Genomic DNA, 25393 nt, shown 5'->3' with positions numbered 1-25393 from the left:
GAAAATGATTTTGATCATAGATTTTATAACATCTAATTGAGCTGACTTTAACTTTTACTTAAGAGGATGGTATAATTTGCCATGCTAAAACCAGGGAACACAGGAGAAAGTAAATAAAAACCAAGTATTTTAGAGTTTAATATGTATACACACATATCTACATATATATCTAGGGGAAATCTAGTAATAATATTTATTTTGAATGATACCTTACTCTCTGCAAAACAGACAGGTTTTGGTTAGACATTTCAACTGGCTATTGCTTTGTAGACTCGATTTCAAAAGGAAGAGGACTTATTCTGAATCTGAGCTTCCTCCGTCTAGAATTACAGAGAAGCAAAACACATTCTAGGTAAACATCCTTTCATGTTGTTTAAATTCAGTGTAAAACAGCTGTTGGCTCTGTTTCAGGGCAATCACTTTTGGAGTCTAAACTGGGGAAAAAAACATAATATATTAGAAAGAGCGTGGCTTCTGAAGTCCAAAAAACTTGCTATGTGACTTTGAGCCCAGTCTTTCAACTTTTCTGAGCCTCATTTTTTTCCCTTTAAAATGGGATACATAATTTCTGCCTCTTTCTGTCATTGTTGTAAGTATTACAGATTATATGTATGATCTCTAGAACATAATAGGCATTAATATTTAAAGCTAAAATTATTTATGTTTCTTTGTGTTATCTAACCTTTGGCAGGCATGTGAAAGTATTATTAATATAGTCGATTAAACAATTAAAATTTTATGCTAAGAGAAAAACAACACTTCTCTGATAGAGAATCCAATAAAGCAGATATCACAGAATCTCTTTTAGTTAAAACGCAAGTGTGAGATTGATCTCCTGAATCCTGATGGGTTGTTTTAACTGGCCACAGCAGATGTGCTGAAATCACTGAAAAATAGAGAGGCATTGTTGATCTGGTGTTTCAAATGCTCAAAGGCGACAGATACTAAAGTTCAAAACCACAGCCAAGACCTGCATAATAAGGTTGCCCCATAGTCTGGGAACATCCTAAAAGTGCATTAATAAGTGACTAGTACATTCACATAAAGGTTGTAAAAAAATTTTTTTGTAAGTATTCATATGGAAACATTTCCAGGATATATTAAGTAAAAAAAAAAAAAGGAACAGATTCAGTCCACAGTGTAGCCATTTGTGTTAAAAATAATAACAAGGGGGCGTGGGAGGCCACACACACAAGCGCACGTGCACACACATATTTACATCTACAAAGTGACCATGACATTAACAACGTTGGTTCCCTGTGAATATGGAAGAAGGTGGGGCTAGGGGCTGGGAAGAACACGTTCACTTATCTCATTTTTGAATTTAGGGTCAAAGGTATGTTATTAGCTAGAGATTTTTTTTAAGTTAAAATTTTAATTTGAAATAAAACAATAAAATAGCTGCTCCATTCAGCTGGCACCAGGTGATTATGAGGCTCAAGGCATCAAATCCTTCACAAGTCAACATGGCTACTGATTTCTGCGAGGCAAAGCCCAGAGCTGAGATGGTGGCCGGGACAGTAGATGCAGCATGGGCAGTGACAGTGCAGAGAAGCAATAACACGGCCGTTAAATGGCACTGCAGGCATTCATTCACCTTCTCCCACACTGCCGCCAAAGGGTGCGAGGAACAACAGGCAGCATGTAGGTACACCATGTGAGCCTGTTCTTAAAAACTCTAGAGTCTTATATCTGTTCATCTTCACTTATTTAATAGGATCTGTCAATATTCAAAAGATTGTCAAATTGTAAGTTTCTCATTCAGCCAAATAAATTAGAGGTTTAGAAAGATTGCTATAATGGCAAATTATTATTTCTATTTGTGTAATTTGTGAGTGAATAGCAAGGGCATGGCAAGCTTTGTAGGTATGTGCTGACCTGCTTGTTTCCACCTCTCCATTCCCTCTCATCACAATCCCTTTATTAAAGTTAAAAGCTGAAGTCAGCTCTATGTCCCTGATTACTTTACCACTCTGCTAAATAAATCTAGAGCACACAGCTACCCAGAAAGGAGGGTGCTTGGCATGGGTTCCCCCAAAAGCAGACCCTGAGACAAGAACTTGGGTACAGTTTATTTGATACAAGGAAGGAAGAAATGCCAACAGAGCATAGGTTACTGGCCAGGCCCTCACTGGTTGAGAGTTGTTCCTGGAGGTATTAATGCCCTGGAACTCCGGGACTGCCCAGCTTGTGAGCTGAACAAACCTACCCAGGTAGAAGAGATCCCTCACACAGAGAAGCAAAGAAACATAGGTGCCTGAAATGGGGAACTGTCAGCAGACCTGGGAACTGTCCACACAGGGCCCATGAACTCACAGGTCCTAGAGATACGTGTGGGGCATTAACAGCATCTGCTACTGGAGAATGGCGGGGAGTCAACAGAGGAATATAAGGAGGATAAAGAAAACTTATAATTGAAGATATTGCAGGGGGAATACTTGCTGAGAGAGAAAGAAAGGGGGAGCAAAAGAATGAATACAAATATAAATTAGTACAAAGGGGACATATCTTTTGAGATCTTTAAGAAGAATATCATTCTCTTAGGAGTTGACTAACCTTAACAATTCTTTAAAATTTTTTATTTCTTATTTTTAGCTCAGTCTCTTGGGAGACAGTCATGGCCTTAACATTTTTAAGCAGAAAGTCTAGGTGGAGAAAAAGAAGAGGTATACAGGCAAGAGACAGAATACTGGAAATCCTACATTCCCCTATTGTTTCCTGCTGCTAAGAGAACCATTACCTATACATATTTCAACCTATACCCAGAGTGGACTTGTAGGCTTGTGTACCTGAAAATCAGATAAGGCTTCTAGAATAAGTATGATTAATGTCCAAATCCAACCTGGCTGGCAACCTTAGCATGGTTGTCAGAGATAGGTGTGCACTGAGATGAAAAATTGCAGGAAAAGGTAAGAAAAATCAGCCTTCAGTAATTGGATCTTTCAAATAATCCTCTAAGTTACCTAACTCCATGACTTAGAAATATTAGACAAAATTATTGAAATTAATGAAGTGGAAACTCTTGTTTAAACATATCTGTGTATTTATGTATTTGCTATTCTGCTCCTTAATGTCAAGTTTTATTTAAAATAAATTGTTAAAGCCTTATATGACTTAACTCTTTATTAAAACCTTCCAGGGAGGTATTGTGTATAATTTAAATGTACATCTTTCTGTATTATTTCTGTGAAGTATTTTAGAATCTCTATGCTTATGCACATGCATACAAAGAAAACCCTTTGTTCTAAGCTAACATGCAAAATTAACTTTTATATTGTTAACCAGCTGGCTTTAAAATTATTTCATGGAAATTCTCTCGAATAAAGGCTCCTTTAAGCTAATTAAACAAATACTAGAAACTAAATCTGAAAGTACCTCCTAGGTCAGCTAAGGTAATATTTCATTTGTAAAAAGATTTAAATAGATATGATTTAATCTATTAAAATTTGTAAGAAACAGAAACTTATTTAAGTATAGAGCCAAACTCACCATGGGCAATGATGATCCATCTTTAAAATACATCTAGAAAACAAAACACAAAACCCAACACCCCACAAAATTTTAATCACATTAAATTATAAAAAAAAATACAAAATATGGCTATTTCAGAGTTGTGGCAAGTAAAATATTGCAAAATTATTTACTTATCTAAAAATTGAACAATAGCAAAAGTTCTCACTTAAACACTATAGCCAATTCTAGTTATGATATAATAATAGAACTTTAAATTAAAAATGCATGCTTTGGGATGCAAATCAATTCATTTTCTAAAAACAACATAATATGGTAATACACAACAATCTTATGCTAAAGAAACTACAAAACATCAACGGATTTACAGAAAGTCTGGATAAAACTTTTTCTTTGCTATCAATTCTTAAGCCAAGTAATACTGTCCTTGTAGTATATTAAATATTAATATACAATAACATCTGACTGTCATAAAATCATCTGGGTTATCTTTATAAAGATGGAAAACACTCACAGAAGGGTTGCTAAATTGAACTAGCCAAGTCAGAACTGCTAAAAATCATGCACCTGTCATTGTGAATCTGGGGGAAAAGGGAAAATTGATCGTGGCCCTTTCCCCACAGTGGTATAAATGTGATTATACCAATTATGTTTTCTAAATAATGATCTGAGAAGTGTGAATAAGGAGAAAAGGAGATAATCTGGAAAACAGTGAGAAAAAAAAACCATACTGAATAAAAAAGACCACCAGCATGTAGATATTTTAGAAGTAAAAGGTTCTCTTACTTATCACAGACGGAACAGTGATGGCAGCGATCTGGTTTTATAAGTTGGCATCTGTCACAATAACGGATTGCTAGGAATAAAAAGCTCCACTTAGTCTTAGATTTAACATTGAATTGAATATACAATTAAATGGCTTCTATCATCTCTCCAAATGTGAATTCTAAAAAGCATACAGAATTCAAATTTGGTAAAATAAGATATTTGACTCTGTTTAAATACAAAAATGAAATTACTTGCCTACAGCCACAGTTCTCTTGAGAGGTTTCCCAAGAATAGAAATTTGTCTAAGGCATTCTCAACTGCCAGTGGTTATAATGAGGCTCACAAAGGATACAAATATGTCCATTTCTATCAAAGCAGTCAGAATGTCTCTCTCAATTAAACCAATTCATTTCCTGTACCCTGCTATGTACCAAAAACATTTTAAATCGGACTAGGCATTAGGTGACCAGGTTTTTGCACCTTGTACTGTCAATAACTAGCTTTGGAAACTCAGGCAGTAATTGATTTCTAGGGAGCTCAAATTTCCTCAATATTTGCTTATGCTTATAGGGTAAATATATCTACACATACATAAGCACATCTCTGTTTTTGTGGGATAAAACCAGTGTCACAATAGCAACCAGGAAATTACCACTTGATCATCAAGAAACAGTGAAAACAACAGCATAAAAAGTACATGTGAGACTTAGATTCCATTATGATTCTAAAGTGAGTTAGAAACAAATATAAATAATATAAAAATATTAATGTGACATTTTATATTCTTTTTGCATACTAAGTCTTTGACACCAGTGTGTATTTTATACTTAAAACGCATCTCACAATTTGAACTGGCCATATTTTAAGTGCTCAATAGCCACATGGGACTGGCAGCTACCATAATTGGCAGCACAGGTTTAAAGTCACAAAATTTCTGGATGAGTCTTGGTGGGCAAGTATCAATAGTCCATGTGCATCAGTTGTTTAACTGAATAGTTGTTCGTTACCTTAAAATATGACCCAAGTAAGAGATTTATTAATTTAGTAGCATTTGTAAAAAAAATTCCTATACATTTTAAAGCCGGATAAAAAAATTGTGCCCATACCTAATTGAAGTTTTACATAATTTATATAATTACTATTTTAAGCTTATGAAAAATACCTGCAAATATATTAATTTTATATTCACTATAGATACTGCTCTCTTAAATATGAATAGGACAGTCTATAATTAAAACTTTAAATGTCAATACTACTACACATTGAGATGTCTGCAGTTTTCACATCTCCACTGGGTCAGAACTAAGTAGGCAGAATGGAATGAAAGTCAGTTCAGATTTAGTTGTGATCTCTTCCCTACAGTGTTTGTTATTCATGTTTCCATTCTACTTTATGGAATTGCACAGGAAAGATTTAATAGCAATCCAAGAAACAGCACAATATTTTGAAATTAGTGTTTGACAGTTTCAAGTACACAAATCTGGTTTCTAACAGTCGCTGCTAACGCACTATTTGGATATTGTTACAAAGCACTCATCATGGATGCTGACCTCCAGACATGGTCCTGGTATAGATGGGAAGGTCTTTGGCTGCCCGCCTAAGAACTTCCTGATGGGCTTCTCCTCTTGGCTCTCTCTCCAACAACTCTTTCTCTGCATAAGAGAGATGGAACTGGGGAATAAATTTAAATTTCAATCAGTATTTATTTTCAAAAGAATTACAACATATTGGTCTATTCTACCATACCCAGTAAAAGGTATTTATAAAATATTAATGGTAGACAGCATATTCAGAGAGATAAAGACACCTCAGCAAGTCTGTTAACCACACAGGTCATTAGTTTATGCATCCAGAAAAAGTGTATAATATTAATACAGTAATACCTACTTCCTCAGATGTTTATGTAACTAAAAAGGAATAGAATACACAAAAATGCTTACGCACTATAGAGTTCTATCCAACATTAGTTATATTAATAGATGAAATGGCCCAGTAAATAGCTCAATGAATGAATTTTTCATTTGGATATCATTCAGAACAAAAGGAGAAACAAATCCATCAAGTGTAGTTTCTCATTTAAGTGAGTTTTAACTTAGGGATAATCATTTCATGAAATCTCCTCCAGTATTCAAAAGAACTAACTATTCATTTTACTTCTTATACTGCCAATTTGGCCCAACTAATTAAAAAATATTTATTTGAGAAAAACTGAAAATTTGTTTGGACTCCTGAATAACACACACACACACAAATAGTTAAGTTTGTACGAACTTCTATAAATGTGTTTCAGGAGACAAGCACAAGAATAATCACGGCATCATTGTTTGAAATAGAAAAAGCTAAACACAACTCAAGTGTCCATCAAAAGGATAATGGATAAATAAATTGGGATACGATATATCTAAATAATGGAACACTACTGGTACTTAACAATTAATGAACTACAGCTGTGTACAACAAAGGACAGATTCTCAATATATTGTTGAACATAACAAATCATCTTATAGAACATGGATGGAATGATTCCATTCATATAAAATTTTTAAACCAGCAAGCTAAACAATATATACATTATTGTTGAGGGATACATATATGTGATAAAATTATAAAGAAAAACAAAGAAATAATTAACATAAAATGCAGGATAGTTGTTGAGGAATAAAAGGAAATATGACTAGGAAGTTCACAGGAGATACGGAAAACATAAATGTTGTATATATATTGGCTGGGTGATTGCTCAGGTGTTTTCACTTAATTATTCATTAAATTGTGCACCGTATATACTTTTTTGTATGAATATTTTATCATTTTTTAAAAAGTTTTAAAAAAGAGATATAAGTATGTCAATGAAAGAAGGAAAAACAATTTGATGAAAATTAGGACATGATATTTGAGCCTAAATCTTTATCTTCAGAAAAATAAAATGTTAAAATCTTTGTTTATAGATTAACAGTTCTACTGAGATTATTTTCAAAGTAGAAACAAATCTCCAGCTTTCAACTGTATATAATTTTTAAATTACCATAATATTCCTATATGCATGACTTTTTGTTTCATATTGTCATAAAATTTCAGACTCATTATGATAAAAGAAAAGAAAAAAGTAGAAAATTTACATGATATGAATTATTCTAAATTAGTATATCAAATTTACTAGCTAGCATTAAACTAGTAGCTATGTTAATTATAAGTTTCTAAAGTATTTGGAAAAGTATTCTCTAGGCGATGTCTCCTGCTATAAGTTCACATTTGCTTACCTATTAATTAATTTCATAGTGTTTCAAATTACATTTCAACCTGTCCTTTTTCAAATGAACACAAATAATGAATAGTGAGGACCACATTTATGAAAGCTTATGTATTCTTTCTATCAGCCTTAAACCTTCGGTTAAAAAAAATGAAGTATATTTATGCAACTATTCTGATCGTTAGAATATATATCATAAATAAGGGTGGTGTGTAGCTGTGAGCAGTGTTGAGTGTGGAAGACCAGAAAAGGGCAATGCTGCCTAATCCTAGAGGCTGGGCAGGAGCAGCAGCAGACCTACATAGCCTGGAATCAAAGAAAAGGTTGGGAACTACATTTCCAACAAATGGAACACTATCTTCTAATTGGATAATGGATTCCTAGGATTCATTCCATTGTTTTAAAAGTTTCTCCAGAAAAAAACTTTAATGGGAAGCTGATGCAATGAGAATGCTGTTACCCTTCATATCTTAGTAACCAAATTTAAGAAAGGAGAAAGAAAAATTCAAGTTATTTATTGGTATGCAATCATATTGGTTTATCAGAGGATTTACCAGCTTTTCTTTCTTACTTAAAAATTCTAGGTTGGGGTACAAAATATAGTTAAATAGAAAGAATAAGATCTAGTGTTTGGTAGCACAATAGGGCAACTATAGTAGTTAACAATAATTTATTATATATTTTAAAATAACTAGTGGATTTGGAATGTTCCCAGCATAAAGAAAGGATAAATGTGTGAGGTGATGGATACCCCAATTACCCGGATTTTATCATTACACATTGTATGCTTGTATCAAAATACCACGTGCACCCCATAAATATTAATATGCACAACTATTATATATCTATAAAATTTTTTTTAAAAGATAAGAAGATGAAGGAAAAGCTTTAGGTTGGGTAGTGTGTATCTGTAGATCACACTACTTTTAAAATTAAAAATGTGTTCATTGGAGACTCGCAAGGGTGGGAAGGTGGGAGAGGGGTGTGTAATGAGAAATTATTTAATGGGCACAACGTATACTATTCCTGTGACAGATACACTAAAAGCCCAGACTTCAGCACCATGCAATAAATCCATGTAACAAAATTGCACTTGTACCCCTTAAGTATATACAAATAAAACAAACTAATTAATTAATTAAAAATATGGTGTTAACTATTTTGAAAGAAAAGAAAAACACTGACAAACACACACGTACTGATGGTCGTAAGAGAAGTGGGTATCTTGTTTGGACATATTTTTTCAGTATGAAAGAAATTAATACCTTTTATACTGAAAATGATGTTGTAATGCTGTAATAGTCAATAAATGGCAGGGACATTCTTGAGAAAGTATGTGTCAACTTTGCACATGCTGATTCCTCTTCCCAGAATGCTACTCCTCACACTCTTTCTATGGATGGCTCCTTTACATTTGGCAAGTTTCTGCCTAAATGTCATCTTCTCAAACAACTTCTGTGATTCCCTTACTAGAAGGTACTCTGACCACTCTGCCCCTTCCCCTGTCATACCCTATATCAGGTCTAAGTGTGCTGTCTTTGTGCGACATGCCACAATCTGAAATTATTTTGTTTGTTCATTTGTCCTTCGCCCCTCTCTCCCATTAGCATTTAACTCCACAAGAGCAAGGCTCAAGTCCTGGACACATTAAGTGCTCCATTATAACTATGTAATGGAAAAGGAGCAAACACCACTAGGCCCGGGTCACATCACTGCATATAAAAAAAAGTCATTTTATATGCTAGTCTCTGTCAGATGTGGCAGTTCTCTGGCAGGTTGATACATACTATTTTGTTTTTGTTTAAATGCTTTTTTTTAAAGAACACTTTAGATTTACAGAAAAATTGAGAAAATACAATAAAGTGCTCATACACTCCCTTCACTAAATTTCCCATATTATTAACATCTTGCCTTATATGGTACATTTGGTACATTAATAAACCAATATTGATACATTATTATTAACTAAAGTGCATAGTTTATTCAGATGTCCTTACTTTTTACTGAATATCTTTTTCCATTCTATGATACCATCCAAGATACCATGACACAATTACTTGTCATAGCTCCTCAGGTTTCTCTTGGCTGTGGGAGTTTCTTAGATTTTCCTTGTTTTTTTTTTTTGTTTGTTTTTATCTTTGACTTTGATAGTTTTGAGTAGTATTGTACGAGTATTTTGTAGGATACTCCTTTATTGGAATATGTCCTGATGTTTTCCTCATGAATAGACTGGGGTTATGGGTTTTTAGGAGGAAGATCACGAGGGTAAAATGCCATTCTCATTATATCATATCAAGGGTACATAGTATCAGCATGACTTATCACTGTTGATGTTAACCTTAACCATCTGGTTGAGCTAGTTTCTGTCAGGTTTCTCCACTGTATAGTTACACATTATACCCTTTTCCATCTTGTGCTCTCTGGAAGGAATTCCCAGGACACAGCTCACATTTAAGAAGTGGGGATTTATCTCCTTCCACCCCTCTTTGAGGGCAGAGTGTCCATAATATTTATTGTATATTAATACTTTGGGTTATAATCCAACACTACTTTATTTTTGTCACTCAAAATGTTCTAGCTTTGCTATTAGGAATTCTTTCAGTTGGCTCCTGTGTCCCTTTGATAAATCCCCATCAATTTTTTCTTTTTAAGCATTTCCATACTTTCTGGCAATACAAGATGCTCCAAGCTCATCTTGACTATTTCTTATCACAGTCCATTTCTCAAAGGAGCCTGCCTTCCTTTTACTGGAGAATGTCATTAAAAACCAAGATCTGGCTCATATACAGTTTTTATATTAAAGGAGAGTATAATTTTAAAACAACATGCAAACTAAAGAAAAAACCTCAGATCTAATAATACATAAACAGAAAACTCACAGATATGTATTTTCTTTTTTACTAGTTGTTTTTCACTTAGGACAAAACTAAACATAATCTCACTAGAGTCTAAAATGTACCTATTAAAACATAAAATTTTTTTGCCTATTAAACTGGCAACAAAGAGTTTCTTAATAACACCATGAAATGCCAAGGGTCTGATTAAACTGTTAACATCATAAAGTGCTACGATCCATTTGGGGAACAATTTGGCAAATGACGTAAATTTTCTTGGTCTAGTAATTCTACATCTGATAATTTATACTAAGGAAATAATCCAAAATATGGGTAAAGCTCTATGTACAAACATGTTAATAACAGCATTATTTATAATACAAAGAGTTGGGATCAGCCTAAAAATACAATTTGAGATGAGACTAATAAATTTTTATGTATTTCAGTGAGACTATTATGTGGTTATTAAAAATGGCAATAAACCAATGAAGGACTAATTAAAAAAATTGGAACAGGTGTGCTCTAAATACAAAAATAATTGGAAAGAAATTCAAAATGCAAAGTGGTTGAATCAGTGTGGTGGAATTTTTTTTTCTGTTTCTTTTTGCCTAGTCTCCATTTTCAAAATATAACGAGTATAGTTATATTACTTTTATCTTGGAGAAAATCTTACAAATTGAAAAACTATTACTGATTTAATAATCCTGCTATGAAAAAGGTAAATTTTAATTCATATGTTCCAGATTTCTTATATTCTCTCCATAGTGAAAAGAAAATATTAGCATATATTACTTCTTCTCCTACTTCTTTAGTCCACTTTTCAAAAATTTTTAGCAGCTGAGGGTACTTCATTGTCCATTTAAGTCCAGGATTCTCATTTTATAAGGGAGGGGTCTCTGGCAGCTAATCAATTAAAAGAGTAGCCCAAGATCTTACATTTTATAATGGAATAATCTAAGATTCTCAACCACAAAACAAGGGCTCTTTCTGCCCCACAATGGTCTCCAAACCGCTGATCATGTATCCCAACAGTAAAAAATAATGTGAGACTGTGCCACTAGTATATGGGTATTATTTATTCATTCATTTACTTTTAGAGACAAGGTCTTGCTCTGTCACCCAGGTTGGACTATAGTGGTACGATAATAGCTCATTGCAGCCTCCAACTCCTGGGCTCAAGCAATCCTCTTACCTCAACCTCCTGAGTAACTAGAACCACAGGCACGTGCCATCGTGCCCAGCTAATTTTTTTAAAATTTTTGTAGAGACAGGCTCTTGCTGCTGGTCTCCAATTCCAGGCCTTAAGCTATCCTCTTGCCTGGGCCTCCCACAGGGCTGGGATTACAGGCATGAGCCCCTGTACCTGACCGAGTATTTATTTATTGATATATATATATACATATATATATGTACTATCAGCTAATATATTATGTACCTTATATGTCATACTTTTAAAAAATAGAAACATTAAAATAATAATACATAAATAAAAATACTGCTATTTTTCCCCCATGCTCCAGTTGATGACTTCGGTACATCACCCCACTGTGGTATCTATTCTCCATACAGGAGCATGGTGTAGTGAAAACAGGGCGTCCTTAAGGGTCAAACAGCTGTGGTCTGAAACTTAGCTTTCCCACACACTAGCACTAGATGCCTTAGGATAATTACTTAATGGTCAAAGCCAACGGCTCCATCGGTAAAAGGGTAATAAATATTATTTGTCTCAGCCAGTTGTATGAATTGAGCAAGGTATGTCTTTTATAGAAAAATCACCCCACAAAGCCTGCTTCAGTTATAATTTCACTGTTATCAATTTTTACTGTTCCAGCCACACTGTGTTCTTGCTTCTGTGTTTCTGTATCATTTTCCTTTTCCCCTCTCTCCAACCACTATTTCAAACCTTATCTACTTTCCCAAACCTCAATTAACTCACCTCCCTCTTCCTTCTTAGCCACTGATCTCACATATAATTTTAGGGAGAAGTTAGAAGTTACCTCAACTTCCTGCCAAAGCTATAAACATAAACCTGCATCTGTACACATAACTCCTTCCCTACTTTCTTTCAGTCATTCAGCAAATCTTTATTGAGTACCTTCTATAGGTCAGACAGTGCTGTTGCCACTGGTGATGGAGCAGCGAACAAAGCAGATAAATTTTATACTCTTGTAGAACTCACATTCTAGTGATGGTATATAAAAAAGTAGTAAACAAATAAATATAGAATGTGCTATAGGATAGTAAATGCTATGGAGAAAAATAGAGCCAGGTAAGGTATAGGGAATGCCGGGAGCCGGGGTTTGCTATTTTATACAGAGTGGTCACGAAAAGCCTCAACCATAAGGCACCATCTGCATAGAGACATGAAGAAAGTGAGGGATCTCTCTTGTCTTCTGAAAGGATCACTCTGGCTACCGTGTTGAAAATACACAGAAGGAGGCAAGGACGAAAGCAAGGAAACCTGTTAAGAGGCTACTGCAAATGAAAAATGAGATGATGGTGGCTTGGACCAGGGTGGAAGCGGCAGAGGGCATGAGCTCACACCGTGGACGTATTGCGGGAGCATGGCACAGAATTTGCTGATTGACTGGATGTGGGGTATGAGAGAAGAAGAGTGGCTGAGCACCACTCCAAGGTTTTGGGCCTGAACAACTGAAAGGGTGGAGCTGTCATCACCGAAGTGGGTAAACTTTAGGAATAAGAGCACTGGGACGGTGGGTGAGAAATCAGAAGTTTGTTTTCAGTTACGTTGAATTTGAAATTCCTAGTAGATGTCAAATGGGTAGCTGGAAATGAGTCAGGAGTTTAGTAGGGAGGACCAAGCTAATGTATTAATCTGAGAGCTGTAGCATTGGAATGATACATAAAGTTATAAAACAAAATGCAATTGTCCATGCCACCATCATCTCTCATTTATTGTTTTAAAATTTTTTTTAAAAAATCCCAAAAAGTCACTAAACTCAATATGTTTGCAACATTAAAAAAGAATAAAACTCATTCTTTGGATATCGGTATTACTGATTTCTATCTATAGAATAATTTTAGTAATATTTTAACTTACTTCTTTTGAAGGATTCATTGGTAATGTAAAGATAGTTTTCCAGTAGGACCAGACAAACATTGCGAAAAGTAGATGATAGGCCATCAGGCACACAACTAAAACGAGAGAAACACAATTATCAGCGTAATATGGAAATACATATTAAAATCATGGTATTCACAAAAGATCTGCTTGTTCTACAATAATCAAACTTTAATTATAATACATTATAAATGCTCCTTTACTTCATATGAGAATAAGCACAATTCAATGAATATAAATCCAGACCCAAGAGTTTTTTAGAAATTCCCTAAATAATTAGATGTAAGCCCATGAATAGAATCTTCCCATCTATAAACAGATCCATCTATTGGAAAAATGACTAAGAAGGAGCTTTCCTAAATTGTAAAAATAAGGTAGTTGGGGCTGCAACTTTAAAGAGCAAACATAGCATTAAACACATGTTAAAACATTCAGGCCTTAAGAACTTTGCTTTACCGACACAGATAATACAAGCAGTTCCTATTTGAGAAGCTGTTTGCTTATTTGCTTAGCTCTAGTCAAAGCTGGTGTAATGACAACCTGTCTAAACAGAGAACATCTGGACAAAGAGATTTCCTCCAAAGGGAGTTCAAGTGTCTTGTTTAGCACATGTGATAACTGTTAGAAAAAGAGTTCTGAATACTCTTTTCAGATACTCTATATAAGCACACTCTGTATGGTGTTTTAAAGTCTGGAAGTACTGTGCAAATTTAAAATATTAATTAATGATTCATTCTGGATAGTACATTAATATATAACTGACTTCTGTAAGACATAGTTGAATTAAATGTGCTAATTTAAAATATAGCACGTTTCATATTTTAAAACTTTAATAGCCATTTTTAACTCTTGTAAAGAATGATGATACTCATATTTTTAAAGAATGACGGTCATTAAAATTCTGAATTATTCAATAAGCCACTTAAATCAGTGTGAGATGACTATAGCCAGTGATATTTTTCATAAATTATGCAGGTGTCTCAGTCATGGGGTAATACTCTGAGTTGGGAAAGGACATTGCTGATATCCCTGTACCTCAAAGCCATAGGAATCTTTGGCACAATTAACACCATTCTGGGGTAGAGGTCTTTGCCAAGTGTCTGACAGAATTCAGTCTGGGGACTTAAAGACATGAAGTGTCTTTAACCCTATCTTGTCCCCACGTTCTCAAAGAATAATTAATCCCAATCAAATCTAAAGAAATACAATGCGTTTTTAAAGCTATTTTAAAATTTTATATCTGTAACAATATATTTTACCTTGTTCGCCAATGTTTTCCATGGACACTGTAGAAATAAATAGATAAAGAGATAAATAAATAGATAAAAAGATAACTAATAGGTTATACGAAGCTTAGAGCAAACATAAGGCCTGACAGAGACAAGGCATTTAAATAGCTTAGCAATTTGGCTTCCCTTCAAAGCAACGTTCTTTAAATATTTGCTCAACTTTATTTCGAGGGGAGGCAGCACCGTTGTGAACAGGGTGGAGGAGAAGGCTGGTGTTGCAATCCCCCTGCCTCTATTGTACACTTTGGCCCTGTCTCCCACGCAGCAAAACAAACCCCTTCATGTGTGCCTCTTGTCTTACTCCTATGTCATTTGGTTTATTGGTTTTCCTTCCAACTACAGAGTTCAGATAAAAGCAATGCTCTCCAGACACATTTATTGCTCTTTATAAATTGGCAACCACCTGGTTAGCTTTCCACAAAAAAATAAAACGTGTCCAAAGCGCATTCTCTTTCTTTTCAAATTTCTGTAAGCACAAGTTCTTATGCCCAATGTCTCTAATTGCTCCCTATTCCAATGAGGGGCTCAGGCAGAGCTGGGAAACTGCCATTCCTTAGGGGCTGTTGTAAATATTCCAAGGTAGCAGGTAGATTAGGACAGGGGCCACAAGAGCTAAAACAAGCTGGGACAAGAAACTGTGTTCAGTAATTGAGACAGTTTTCTTACCTTTTTGTGTTGTCTGTTTGTTTTGCTTCCCATTTGGCCTTCCTGTGCTTACACTGAAGTCTTTTGGAAGTTTTGGCCTATCTCAGTTGTACCAAGGGAAGGTTTGTTTATGGGTTTTTTGGCCTTATTCAGCCTTTTAAAGGGGCACAGGATTTTTTTTTTTTAAGAGATGGGTCTCACTCTGTCACCTAGGCTGGAGTGTAAGTGGCAGATCATAGCTCACTGCAGCCTTTAACTCCTGGGCTCAATTGATCCTCCTGCCTCAGCCTTCCAAGGAGCTAGGCACGCACTACCATGCCTGGCTAGTTTTTAAATTTTTCATAAAAACAGGGTATCGCTATGTTGCCCAGGCTCATCTCAAACTCTTGGGCTCACGCAATCCTCCTGCCTCAGCCTCCCAGGCTGCTGGGATTACAGGTGTGAGCTAGTGTGCCCCTCAGTGGGGTTGAGGATTTCAGGCCTTAGTTCTGGAATGAAATGTCATCACCTTAGGAAGTACTAGAATCAGAGAGTAGTGTGAGAGATTTTTAAGATCCAACCAACCTCCTTCCCCAGAGAGCTACTGAATGTAAGTTTAGGCACTTCTAGAGCCAGCAGGAGCCCACAGCTTTGGAGAGCAGCCCATCCCAATATTGGATTGCTCGAAGAATGAGAAAATTCATCCTTATAGTGGGCTGAAATTTCTCTCTTTGTTGCTTCTACTTGTGGTATCTAGGCTTCCAATCTGTAGCAATAAGCAGAAAATCTAAACAACAGACCTTCACACATTTAAAGGTGTTATGTTCCCCTTAAATAATTACCAATCTTCACGTGGCATCTTTAAATGTTTCCTAGGTTCTCACGTCCCTTTAACATTTCTGAGCCCTAGAATGGGGTCCGCAGGCATAGATGATCTTTGACTTATGAATGGCCTGTTCTACAAGTTTGCTTTTAAGTCAGAGGCTAGTCAGAGTTCACTTTCTCATAGAATCCCTGAAGTGGTTAGCCAGAAGGCGTAGGTAAGATCTGAGGCAAGCCTGTTTTTTACATTCAAACCCACCACCACATAAGTGCATTTCTCTCTAGGCAATGACTTCCCAGTCTTTGAAAGTGCTCCAAAATTAACAGCAACTCAAAACCTCCAACCCTTCAGTGCAGCTAATCTAAGGAAATGAAAAGCAATTTGTCTCCATTTGTGCATTTATGTAAGAGTGGACCCTTAATGACCCTTCCAGAGGTGCTGTTGCTTTAAAGAAAATGTATTTAGTAATCCATGACTCTAGCTGTCAGAACTGAACACAGTACAACAAAACAACATTTTTTTAAAAAGGTACGATTAGCACGAGTTCATAATCCTTTTGACCTGGACCACTACTCTATTAGCTGGATATACATTCAAAAACATCTTTTTTAAAAGCTATTTTATGTGCCACTCATAGCTTGTTTTTCCCTAAATGTCCTTCAAAAGCCACAGATGCCCTATTTTATTTTAAAATTAAACAAGTTATCCATATATACATGCTTAGTGTGAATAACTGTGATCACATTTATAAGATGAGACGTAAAAGTCCAAAAGGGCTGTGTCCAGTTACACACCAAGATCATAAGCTTATCCAATTTCCTGTAAACATAAGTCTTTGTAATTTTTGTTAACATCATAGGACAAAACAAAAATCATTGTTTTAGTATTCATTTCCCTTATTACTAGTGAAATTTAGCATTATTTTTAAAATATAATGACTGCCTTTTCCTATCTCTTCTGAGTGAATTATCATTTTCCTTTTGACCTACTTGGCTTTTAGTTATTGAAAGCATTTTATATATTCTGGACAGTAATACCATATCTGTTACAGATATTGCAAATAAAGTATGTAATTATTTTAAATGATTTAATACTAGCAAAATTTTATGATTTATCACTGATAAAATAACAGCATCCAAATTTTTAAATTAACAGTTCATTGATAGATAAATGGGCTACATTAGATTTTGCTCTATGATACTTAGGAAATGAATGTTCTCTCAACCATGTTTACTTCATTAGTAATCAGTGATTCACCTTGTAATTTTCAGTTTAATGGCAGAATTGTCAAGGTCAAAGTTTCCTTTTTCACTGTGTAAAAACACATAAAATATTGTTGTCAAATGCAAATATTTTTGTTCACAAGTGCTATTAAAGAAAAGGTTGCTATTTAGCCTCAAATGCTTTTCAAATATTTATGTATATAAAGATAATATATGGAAAATACTCATTTTTGAAAAAATATAGATGGTAACCAAATATAATTTGATTATTTGTATCAATATAAAAATGTGATAAAGGTGGCTACACAACACTGGAAATTCCTCTATGGTACAGTTGAAGAATAGGTATCAGCATAATTTTTAAATAGACGAAACTGAAATTCTGTCTGTAAAGTAAATAATAAAATTAAACAATACTGGATTAAAACTCAAAATTCACATTAAAACCCAACAATTATATTTGGAAGATCTGTTATAATTATATTCAATATTGCTATTTAATTTTTATAAAAATATATATAGGACTGGAATAATCTGTGAGATGATTCCCTGCTTTTAATCACAGATTATTCCAGTCCTATATATATGTTTACCAACTGATTTTTAAAAATCTGGCTTTCATGATTATTATTACATAAAGTATTTACTGTCAAAAATTGTATCTATTGATATGTAACAGCCCAGTAAACTGTTGGTAACTCAAATCTAGTTAAACTTTGATTCATAAACACATCCAAAATCCAAAATTTCAGATACTAAACTATACCTTCATAATGGATGAAAAAAAAAAGCACTCCCCTTCCCTTAAATTAGCAAAGAACAGTTGTATAATTGTTTCTAGAACAATTAGGTTTTCAGGTATTTTTATGCAAATGTATACTGCTGTGATCTTTTTATTTCTTCTCTTAACCTGAATTTTCTATTTCTTGTCTTCAAACTCTCTCCTTTGGAGGAATTAATTTACCTTTGTTGCTTGTACACAGTAACTTTTCAATATAAAACCACCATACAATTCCCAGATTCATTCTGACATAGATACATCCTAGCCTCCTAGAAGCAATCTGATAATGAAGAGTACCAAAAACCCCACAGAGACTTGGTTCTAATGAATGAATCTTAAGGATAACTTTAAAGCCAAGCTCTATTTTTTTTCTGCTTCCCTTTCACTCACTCATTGAGAAACAGTCACTGACTATGCTATGCTTACACGGTTGAGAACAAAATGGTAAATACGACTCCAGCTCTGTGCTGAACAAGCTTAGAGTTTATGAGATCATTTTAGTTAGAAGTGAAAACTCAGGAAACAAGGATGTGGTTAAGACAACATTTTCAATGAAGGAATAAAGCGGCTCACAATCAAAAGATTAAGGCAGAAATACTAGTAGCACTCATACCGCCTGTGCTAACAAAATCTCTCCCTTGACCTCAGGTCTCTAGCTGCTGCCCCATTTTTCTGGTCTTGTCACAGGAAAACTTACTTTAACAATCATCCAAAGTCACTGTCCCTGCCTCCTACCTTCCTCTTACTTCTTCAACCAACTGCACGGAGTCTAATTCCCTGACATTCCACTGTAATCACCCTTGTCAAGGTCACCAACACCCTCCCTGTGCTAATTATCGGTACTCAAGTTACTCCAACAGAATTAATTATGCTCTTCTTTTGGAAATAGTCTGTCAAGTTGACAGCGAATTCTTTGACAAATTGGCCAGGGGCAACCCCTTGAAGCAGAATCTTTCCTCCACTCAGCTACTCTCAAAAAAAGGTCTAGTTCATTTTTAGTGTTCTAGAGATCAAAGCTGATGCTGCTGCTAGACCATCTTAATGACAATGGAGGAAAAATGTCATTCACATTAGTTTTTCCAGTTTACCTCCAACGGTAGTCTTTTCTTCCTAGCACATTTTTTGAATTTATTTTCTTTACAACACATCTATTTACATTTTTAAAGTCTTTATTAAATTGGTTTTGTCTTTGTCATCCTCCTACGTCGTTGTAATTTTATTGGCAAATCTAGAGCCTGCCTTGCTCTCAACCGCATCTCATGGCACTTCCCTCTTGTGCGTGATGCTTCTGCCACTCTGGGCTTTCTGGCTTCTTAAACAGGCTAACCTTGTACCCTCCCTAGATCCCCTGTGCCGGCAACGAACTGGGCAGTAGGAGACCTGGACTCTAGTCCAATCCTCCCACCTTGATCATGATACTCAGCTGAGCTGTGCTTTAATTTTATTGTTTAACACTGCGGTCCCCAACCCTGGGCTGGTACCGGTTGGTGGACTGTTAGGGACTGGGCTGCAAACCTCTGCCACACCCCTCCCCCACTCCCCACATCCATGGAAAAATGGTCTTCCATGAAACTTGGGGTGGGGAAAGAAGGGGTCAGAAGGTGAGCGGCGAGGGTGCAAAGCTTCCTCTCAATCACTCTCATCACACCTGAGCTCTGCCTGCTCCTCTTCCAAGGAAAAATTGTCTTCCATGAAACCAGTCTCTGAAGCCAAAAAGGTTGGGACAGCTAGTTTAACACATTAACTGTTATGTGAGTTGTATTTAACTCAAGCCAGTTTTGAGCCAGGGGCCTCATGAAGCATCTGTAACTCATACATCTCTTTATTTTGGGAGCTGCGTGGTGTGCAGGCAACTCACGCTGCCATGCTGTAGCATACATGTTGCCTGATGAGCGACCTCCTGGGCAAAACCCTGCAGTTGGTTCGTGAAAATGTTACTTGTTGATGTTCTTACTGTTACAGTTAATATTGACAATTTAGTTGCATATAACTCATGCACAGAAAACAATAAAAAATAACAAATTTTTCATTAAATTAGAAAGGATCTGTTTGTTTTCAAAGTTTTTATCCTATTTTCATAATAAAACACCGTGGCCCCAAAGAAAAAAATTTTTTTTCTAGTGTGGCAGGCAATGTGTTACACAAAGATTTGTACTTTATCTTGAAGGTTTCTCTGGCTACGAAATTATCTTAAATCCTACTTTAATGTATTCTGAAAAAAAAAATAGTGACTTTTACAAAACCCTAGGACAAAAGACATTCTAAATCTAAACTGATCAGTAAATTAGTAGAAATTGTTCTGTCAAGGGCAGATAAACACCTTCAGAATAGAAACAAAGGTTAAGGATAAGGCATCCACGGTACAGAATTTGAACCCTGAACACACGCTTTCCCGTTTGTACTTTCTCAGTTACCGTAAAAGCCAGTGCTAATATTCCTAGCAGTCTTAGCACAAACACTGTGCCAGTCAACCTACATTCCTCACTGGATCTCCACACAGGTCCTTGAAAATTCATTTTGCAATAAGAAAACTATAATCTCTCTTAAAAGGCAAATCAATGATGTCATCTCACTTAAAGCCCTTCCAAGGCTTTGCACTGAATTTACAATAAAGTCCAGTCTCCTGTCCTTAGCCTCAGTGGTCAAGCATGTTCTGGCTCCTCTTATCTCTCCTCTAAGATCACTTCTCGGTCACCAACCTCCTTGTTTACTAAGTTGCAGCCACACTGAGCTTGTTTCTAAATCACACCAAACCTTAGTGTCTTTACCCAGGTGTGAAAGCTCTTTACCTGACTGCACACCTGGCTCACTCTTTATCATCCTTCAGGTTGCAGTTTAAATGTCAGCTTCTCCTGTCTAGTTAGTCCCTGCAATCACCATCGCAATACATCTTTTTTTTTTTTTAGCACTTAGCACAACCTGTCATTATTTTTATTTATTTATTTTTTCCATGCCCCTCACTGACGTTTATATACTGGCCTTTTGCCACCTGTTTGATGTTTTATCTTGGCTGAGCTACTTAGCCTCTATGAACTTTCTCCCAATGTTTATCTCCCTGGGCTGTTTTCGGAATTAAACTAGGAAAGTAAAAGCACCTAGAAAATAGGATTTGGCACATTTTAGGGGCTGTTAGTTGAACATGGAGGACAAATACATCACTAAACAGTGCAATGTTAAGAATGTTAAGAGTAGGAGTTCCCGAAAATTTAGTGCTGACAGTTTTATCCACATTCTAGGGGAAGAAGCGCACAGTGAATATTTAGCTTCTAGTAACACTAAAATTTTCTGGAGGCGAAATGCCAAGTTGTTAAGAATAACTTGCTGGCAGACCTTTTAAGTGTGAATAAACAGAAAGATGCAGGTGAATTACAACGTGGGCAAATTAATATAATGAGAAAGAAAAGAAGCCAGTGAATTTTTAAACTACGTTTTCTACCCTACCCCTCCCAGGGCTCCTTTCCTCTCAAGCCCAGACACACCTGTGCCCACCACGCCCTGTCCAGACAGGCCTGCCCTGCACTAGAATCTCAATGCGAGGAGCAGAGGTGCTGTGCCATCTGGGGAGAAGTGGGGCCTCCCAGGTGGTTTGGTGCATTTCCACAGCCTCTACCTCAGGATTCATATCTAACAAACTATACCGGTCTAAACTACGGGCTAGGAATTATCAAACCACCATGGAAAATGGCCCAGAAATTACTGACGACAATGCAATGTCACAGACAAAAGTGAACAGTAAGTTAAATACTAGAAACCAAGATACAGGAAGTCTCTTAGTTAATAAGTTATGGTCCAAAACATTTGTTTTCTGGGTGGTGAGGCCTCTAGATTAGCCATCAGAGGTGTTTGCAAAATAGTATCAGTAATATTACAAAAACTCGCTACTTTGTGTTAAGGGAAGCCTATTGAGTTTGCAATATCCAAACACACCTCCCTTCCAGCACAATGGACCAGGGGCTGCCTTCATTCTCTCCCCACCTGCTGGGCTGTGAGAGCAGGTGTTCATTTCACTCCAAGGCTTCAGTGACAACACCTGCGTCAGTTTGCTCAGGCTGCCATAACAAAGCCCCACAGACTGGGTGCCCTAAACAACAGAAATTTGTGTTCTCACAGTTGTGGAGGCCAGAAGGCTGAGATCGAGGTGTTAGCCGGGCTGGTGTCTTCTGAGGTCTCTCTTCTTTGCTTGCAATGGTCACCTTCTCTTTGTTTCTTCACATCATTTTCCCTCTGAATCCAAATTTCCTCTTCTTATGAGGACAGCAAGTCACATTGGATTAAGGCCCACTCTAATGACCTCATTTTAACTTAATTACCTCTTTAAAGACCCTGTGTTCAAATACAGTCACATTCAGAGGTCCTGGGGTTGAGGACTTTAACCTAAGAATTCTGGAGGGACACGACACAGCTTACAACACCCTGGAAGGTAAGACTGCAGCTCTGCACGCTGGGTGGGGGCAAGAGGGCAACAGTGGGCTGGTGAGGGGCAAGGAGTTCGATGACAAGGCATGAGAATGACCTAAAGGAATGACAGGAAAGGAGCACTTGTTGAATGCTCTCTATGCCAGCGATTTCTGCTCAATTACAACAATCTGTGAGATTGGTATTATTATCATTTTAACACAAAAAGGTAAAATAACTCCTAATGTCATTCAAATCATAATATATGGAGCTGGGATCTACCTATAGGCCTGACCCCAAAATTCTTTGAATGATTTCATGTGACCTCCCAGGATCTGTGACATCTGGTGCCTACTGACTGTGCACCCACTGGGCTTCTCTGTCCCGGGCAGCCATCCCTTCTTCGGTGGCTCCCAGTTACTGGCCTGTCTGGGTCCGATACCCCTGCCACTGCTTGCTACTTCTGATTTGGGATGCTCAGGAAAGCAGAGTTCAAAATGTCCTCTTTTTGTCACCCTTCCTCCACCAACCAACTTAAAACATCTGGAAATGTCCAAACTTGACAAACTTTGGACATAAATATTTGGTCATATTTCAGGGTGGTACCTGAATTTGGCCTTTCCTGAGCATCTCACTTGAAGAACTGGGGAAGGTTTAGGGCTCTGAGTTTCTAGAGCAAGAGTGAGATGGTGATACCGGGAAGATTAAGAGATGGGACGGGGGTTTCCTAATCTCCATCCCAGCAGTAGACGGAAAGAAAGATAATTCTTGAGGTCTGTACTGCCCGGGCACACTCCTAAGGTACATTCTTCACTTGTAGAAACTGACATTAAGAAAGACAGAACATGGATCTGTCCTGGAGTGTGTAATTCTTAATTGTTAAATTTATGAAAATCTCCAAGTGAGAAATGTGTCTCTCCCTCTCCCCTCAACAACACCATTTCCCTATTATTATTATTTATTGTGGTAAGAATACTTAATCTGAGATCTACCATCTTCACCAATTTTTAAATGCATAATACAGTATTGTTAAGTATAGGCACAAAATGTACAGCAGATCTCTAGAAGTTATTCATTTTACACAAGTAAAACTTTATAATTGTTGAGTAGCAACCCCATTTCCCCATTCCTCAAGCCCCCAGAAAGCACCAAACATTCCGTTCTCTGGTTATTTGAGTTTGACTATTTTAGGTACCTCATATAAGTGGAAAGATGCAGTATCTGTCCTGTGACGGGCTTATCTCACTTGGCACACTGTCCTTCAGGTTCAACCACGTTGTCACACATGGCAGGATTCAACAACATCATTTCTTTAGCAATTTGATGACCAAATCATTGCTCAAAATATCTAAGGACCTCTACTCTACAAAAACAGATGGTGTAAAATCTAACTTATCCAACTGAAGGCTGGGAACACATTCACTGAATGTGTGTCCCTACATCCTTAAGAATGTGGAGGTCTCTCAATTTATCAGTTCTGAAAGCGGGATAAAGTCTCGTGGCAATGGCCCTGAAAAACTCATTGCCACATTCATCCTGGCAAAGGGACAGACAATTCCTGCATCGCTGACTGTGCTGAGCAGTGGAGATAAATAAGGCAATCTGATCTCAGTGCTGGTCCCTTGATCTTAGTGTCCTCATTTTAAAGCTTACTCAATGGAATCCTATAATCCTTCTGTCTCGATTTAAAATAGAAGAGCTTCCCAGTGCCAGCAGGTTGTGTAGATTTCAGTGCAGGTGTAAGTTTGCTTATCCTGTTTAGATACAGAGTCGTATGGGTCCTCCCTTTTCTACCCATGGATAAAACTCAACTCCAAGTTTCTACAGTCACTGAATCTTTTCAACTCCAACCCCCTCCTTTCCAATTCCAGATGCCCTTCCTGAGAGAGACCAGAGAGGCCACAACTGACTCCTAGGAACCACGTGAGTCTATGGTGGACACTACTCTCTCAGCAAAGATCTCCCTGGTTCCCACACAATTCTTGTCTACTATCAAGGGAAGGTCAACTAGGGATTTATATCCTGAAATATCCCCCTCATTAGTCAGAACTAAAATGTTAGAATTGGAAGGGCTTTAATGACTATCTTGCCCGATGCGACTACTCATCTTGCTTATATATGTATGCATGCATGTATTTATTTATTGGTAGCATGCAAAAGTCCCACTTATATTTTGGTTATTTCATCATTTTAAAAATATATACCATCAGGTAGAAAAAATTTTTGTAGTATGTTTTTTAATGTCATTGGATCAGTTTTGTATTATCTGGTACACTCAGAATTATCCCAGAGGACAGCACTGAAAGTACTCTATTTTTCACCACCAAACATTAGCTGTTTGATTTATCAAACAGAAAAGCAAAAGATGCTTCTTTGCATCTCTAAGGAAACAGACAACCTTCTAAAACTACTTCCCATGGCTAGCAGCTACATGTTGAGTATTATATGACCAGAGAACACGCACACATAACACATTTTAAAAATTAAACCAGTATTTCTAGGTTCACAAAATTACTTGACACTTATGTAGTACTTTACAATTCTCCAGAGAAAGAAACTGTATGAGGATGTAATTCCAACCTTTGTGTTTATGATGCTTATTGGTATAAAATTTACAGTGGCACACTCAAAGAAATAAATTAAAAGATTTAAAACAACACTAGCACCAGCAATAATTGTTGCAGTATAGCATTGGGGTGACAATATCTATTCAAACATGCAAGAGTATCAAGCTATTCACTAGCTCGCCCTTCAGTACTGGGTTACTGGGAAATAGTATTTTCTTTTGTAACTTCACTGTCATATATTTATGAAGTAAAGTTCTCACATACGTGATCTTTAACCCCAGCTGGAATT

General features: G+C 36.4%; 1 protein-coding gene across 2 annotated transcripts in view; it reads right to left on the bottom strand.

The window, feature by feature from the left end:
- Positions 1–25393, bottom strand: part of ZDHHC2 (zinc finger DHHC-type palmitoyltransferase 2) — a 55664-nt gene that overhangs the window by 17236 nt on the left and 13035 nt on the right. The window contains exons 1-6 of one of the 2 annotated variants that reach the window (XM_045535480.1): positions 17396–17423; positions 14662–14688; positions 13382–13476; positions 5790–5910; positions 4258–4327; positions 3490–3522 (exon numbers count right to left, since the gene is read on the bottom strand). In XM_045535480.1, coding sequence (XP_045391436.1) covers positions 3490–3522; positions 4258–4327; positions 5790–5910; positions 13382–13476; positions 14662–14683 — 341 coding nt within the window. In that variant the 5' untranslated portion in view covers positions 14684–14688; positions 17396–17423. Of the gene's footprint in view, positions 1–3489; positions 3523–4257; positions 4328–5789; positions 5911–13381; positions 13477–14661; positions 14689–17395; positions 17424–25393 lie in introns of those variants that run through there. The other variant, XM_045535479.1, reaches the window with a different exon arrangement.

Source organism: Lemur catta, chromosome 22, assembly GCF_020740605.2.
Source record: "Lemur catta isolate mLemCat1 chromosome 22, mLemCat1.pri, whole genome shotgun sequence".
In the NCBI taxonomy this organism is placed as follows: Eukaryota; Metazoa; Chordata; class Mammalia; order Primates; family Lemuridae; genus Lemur; species Lemur catta.
This window is presented reverse-complemented; position numbering and strand designations above follow the sequence as displayed.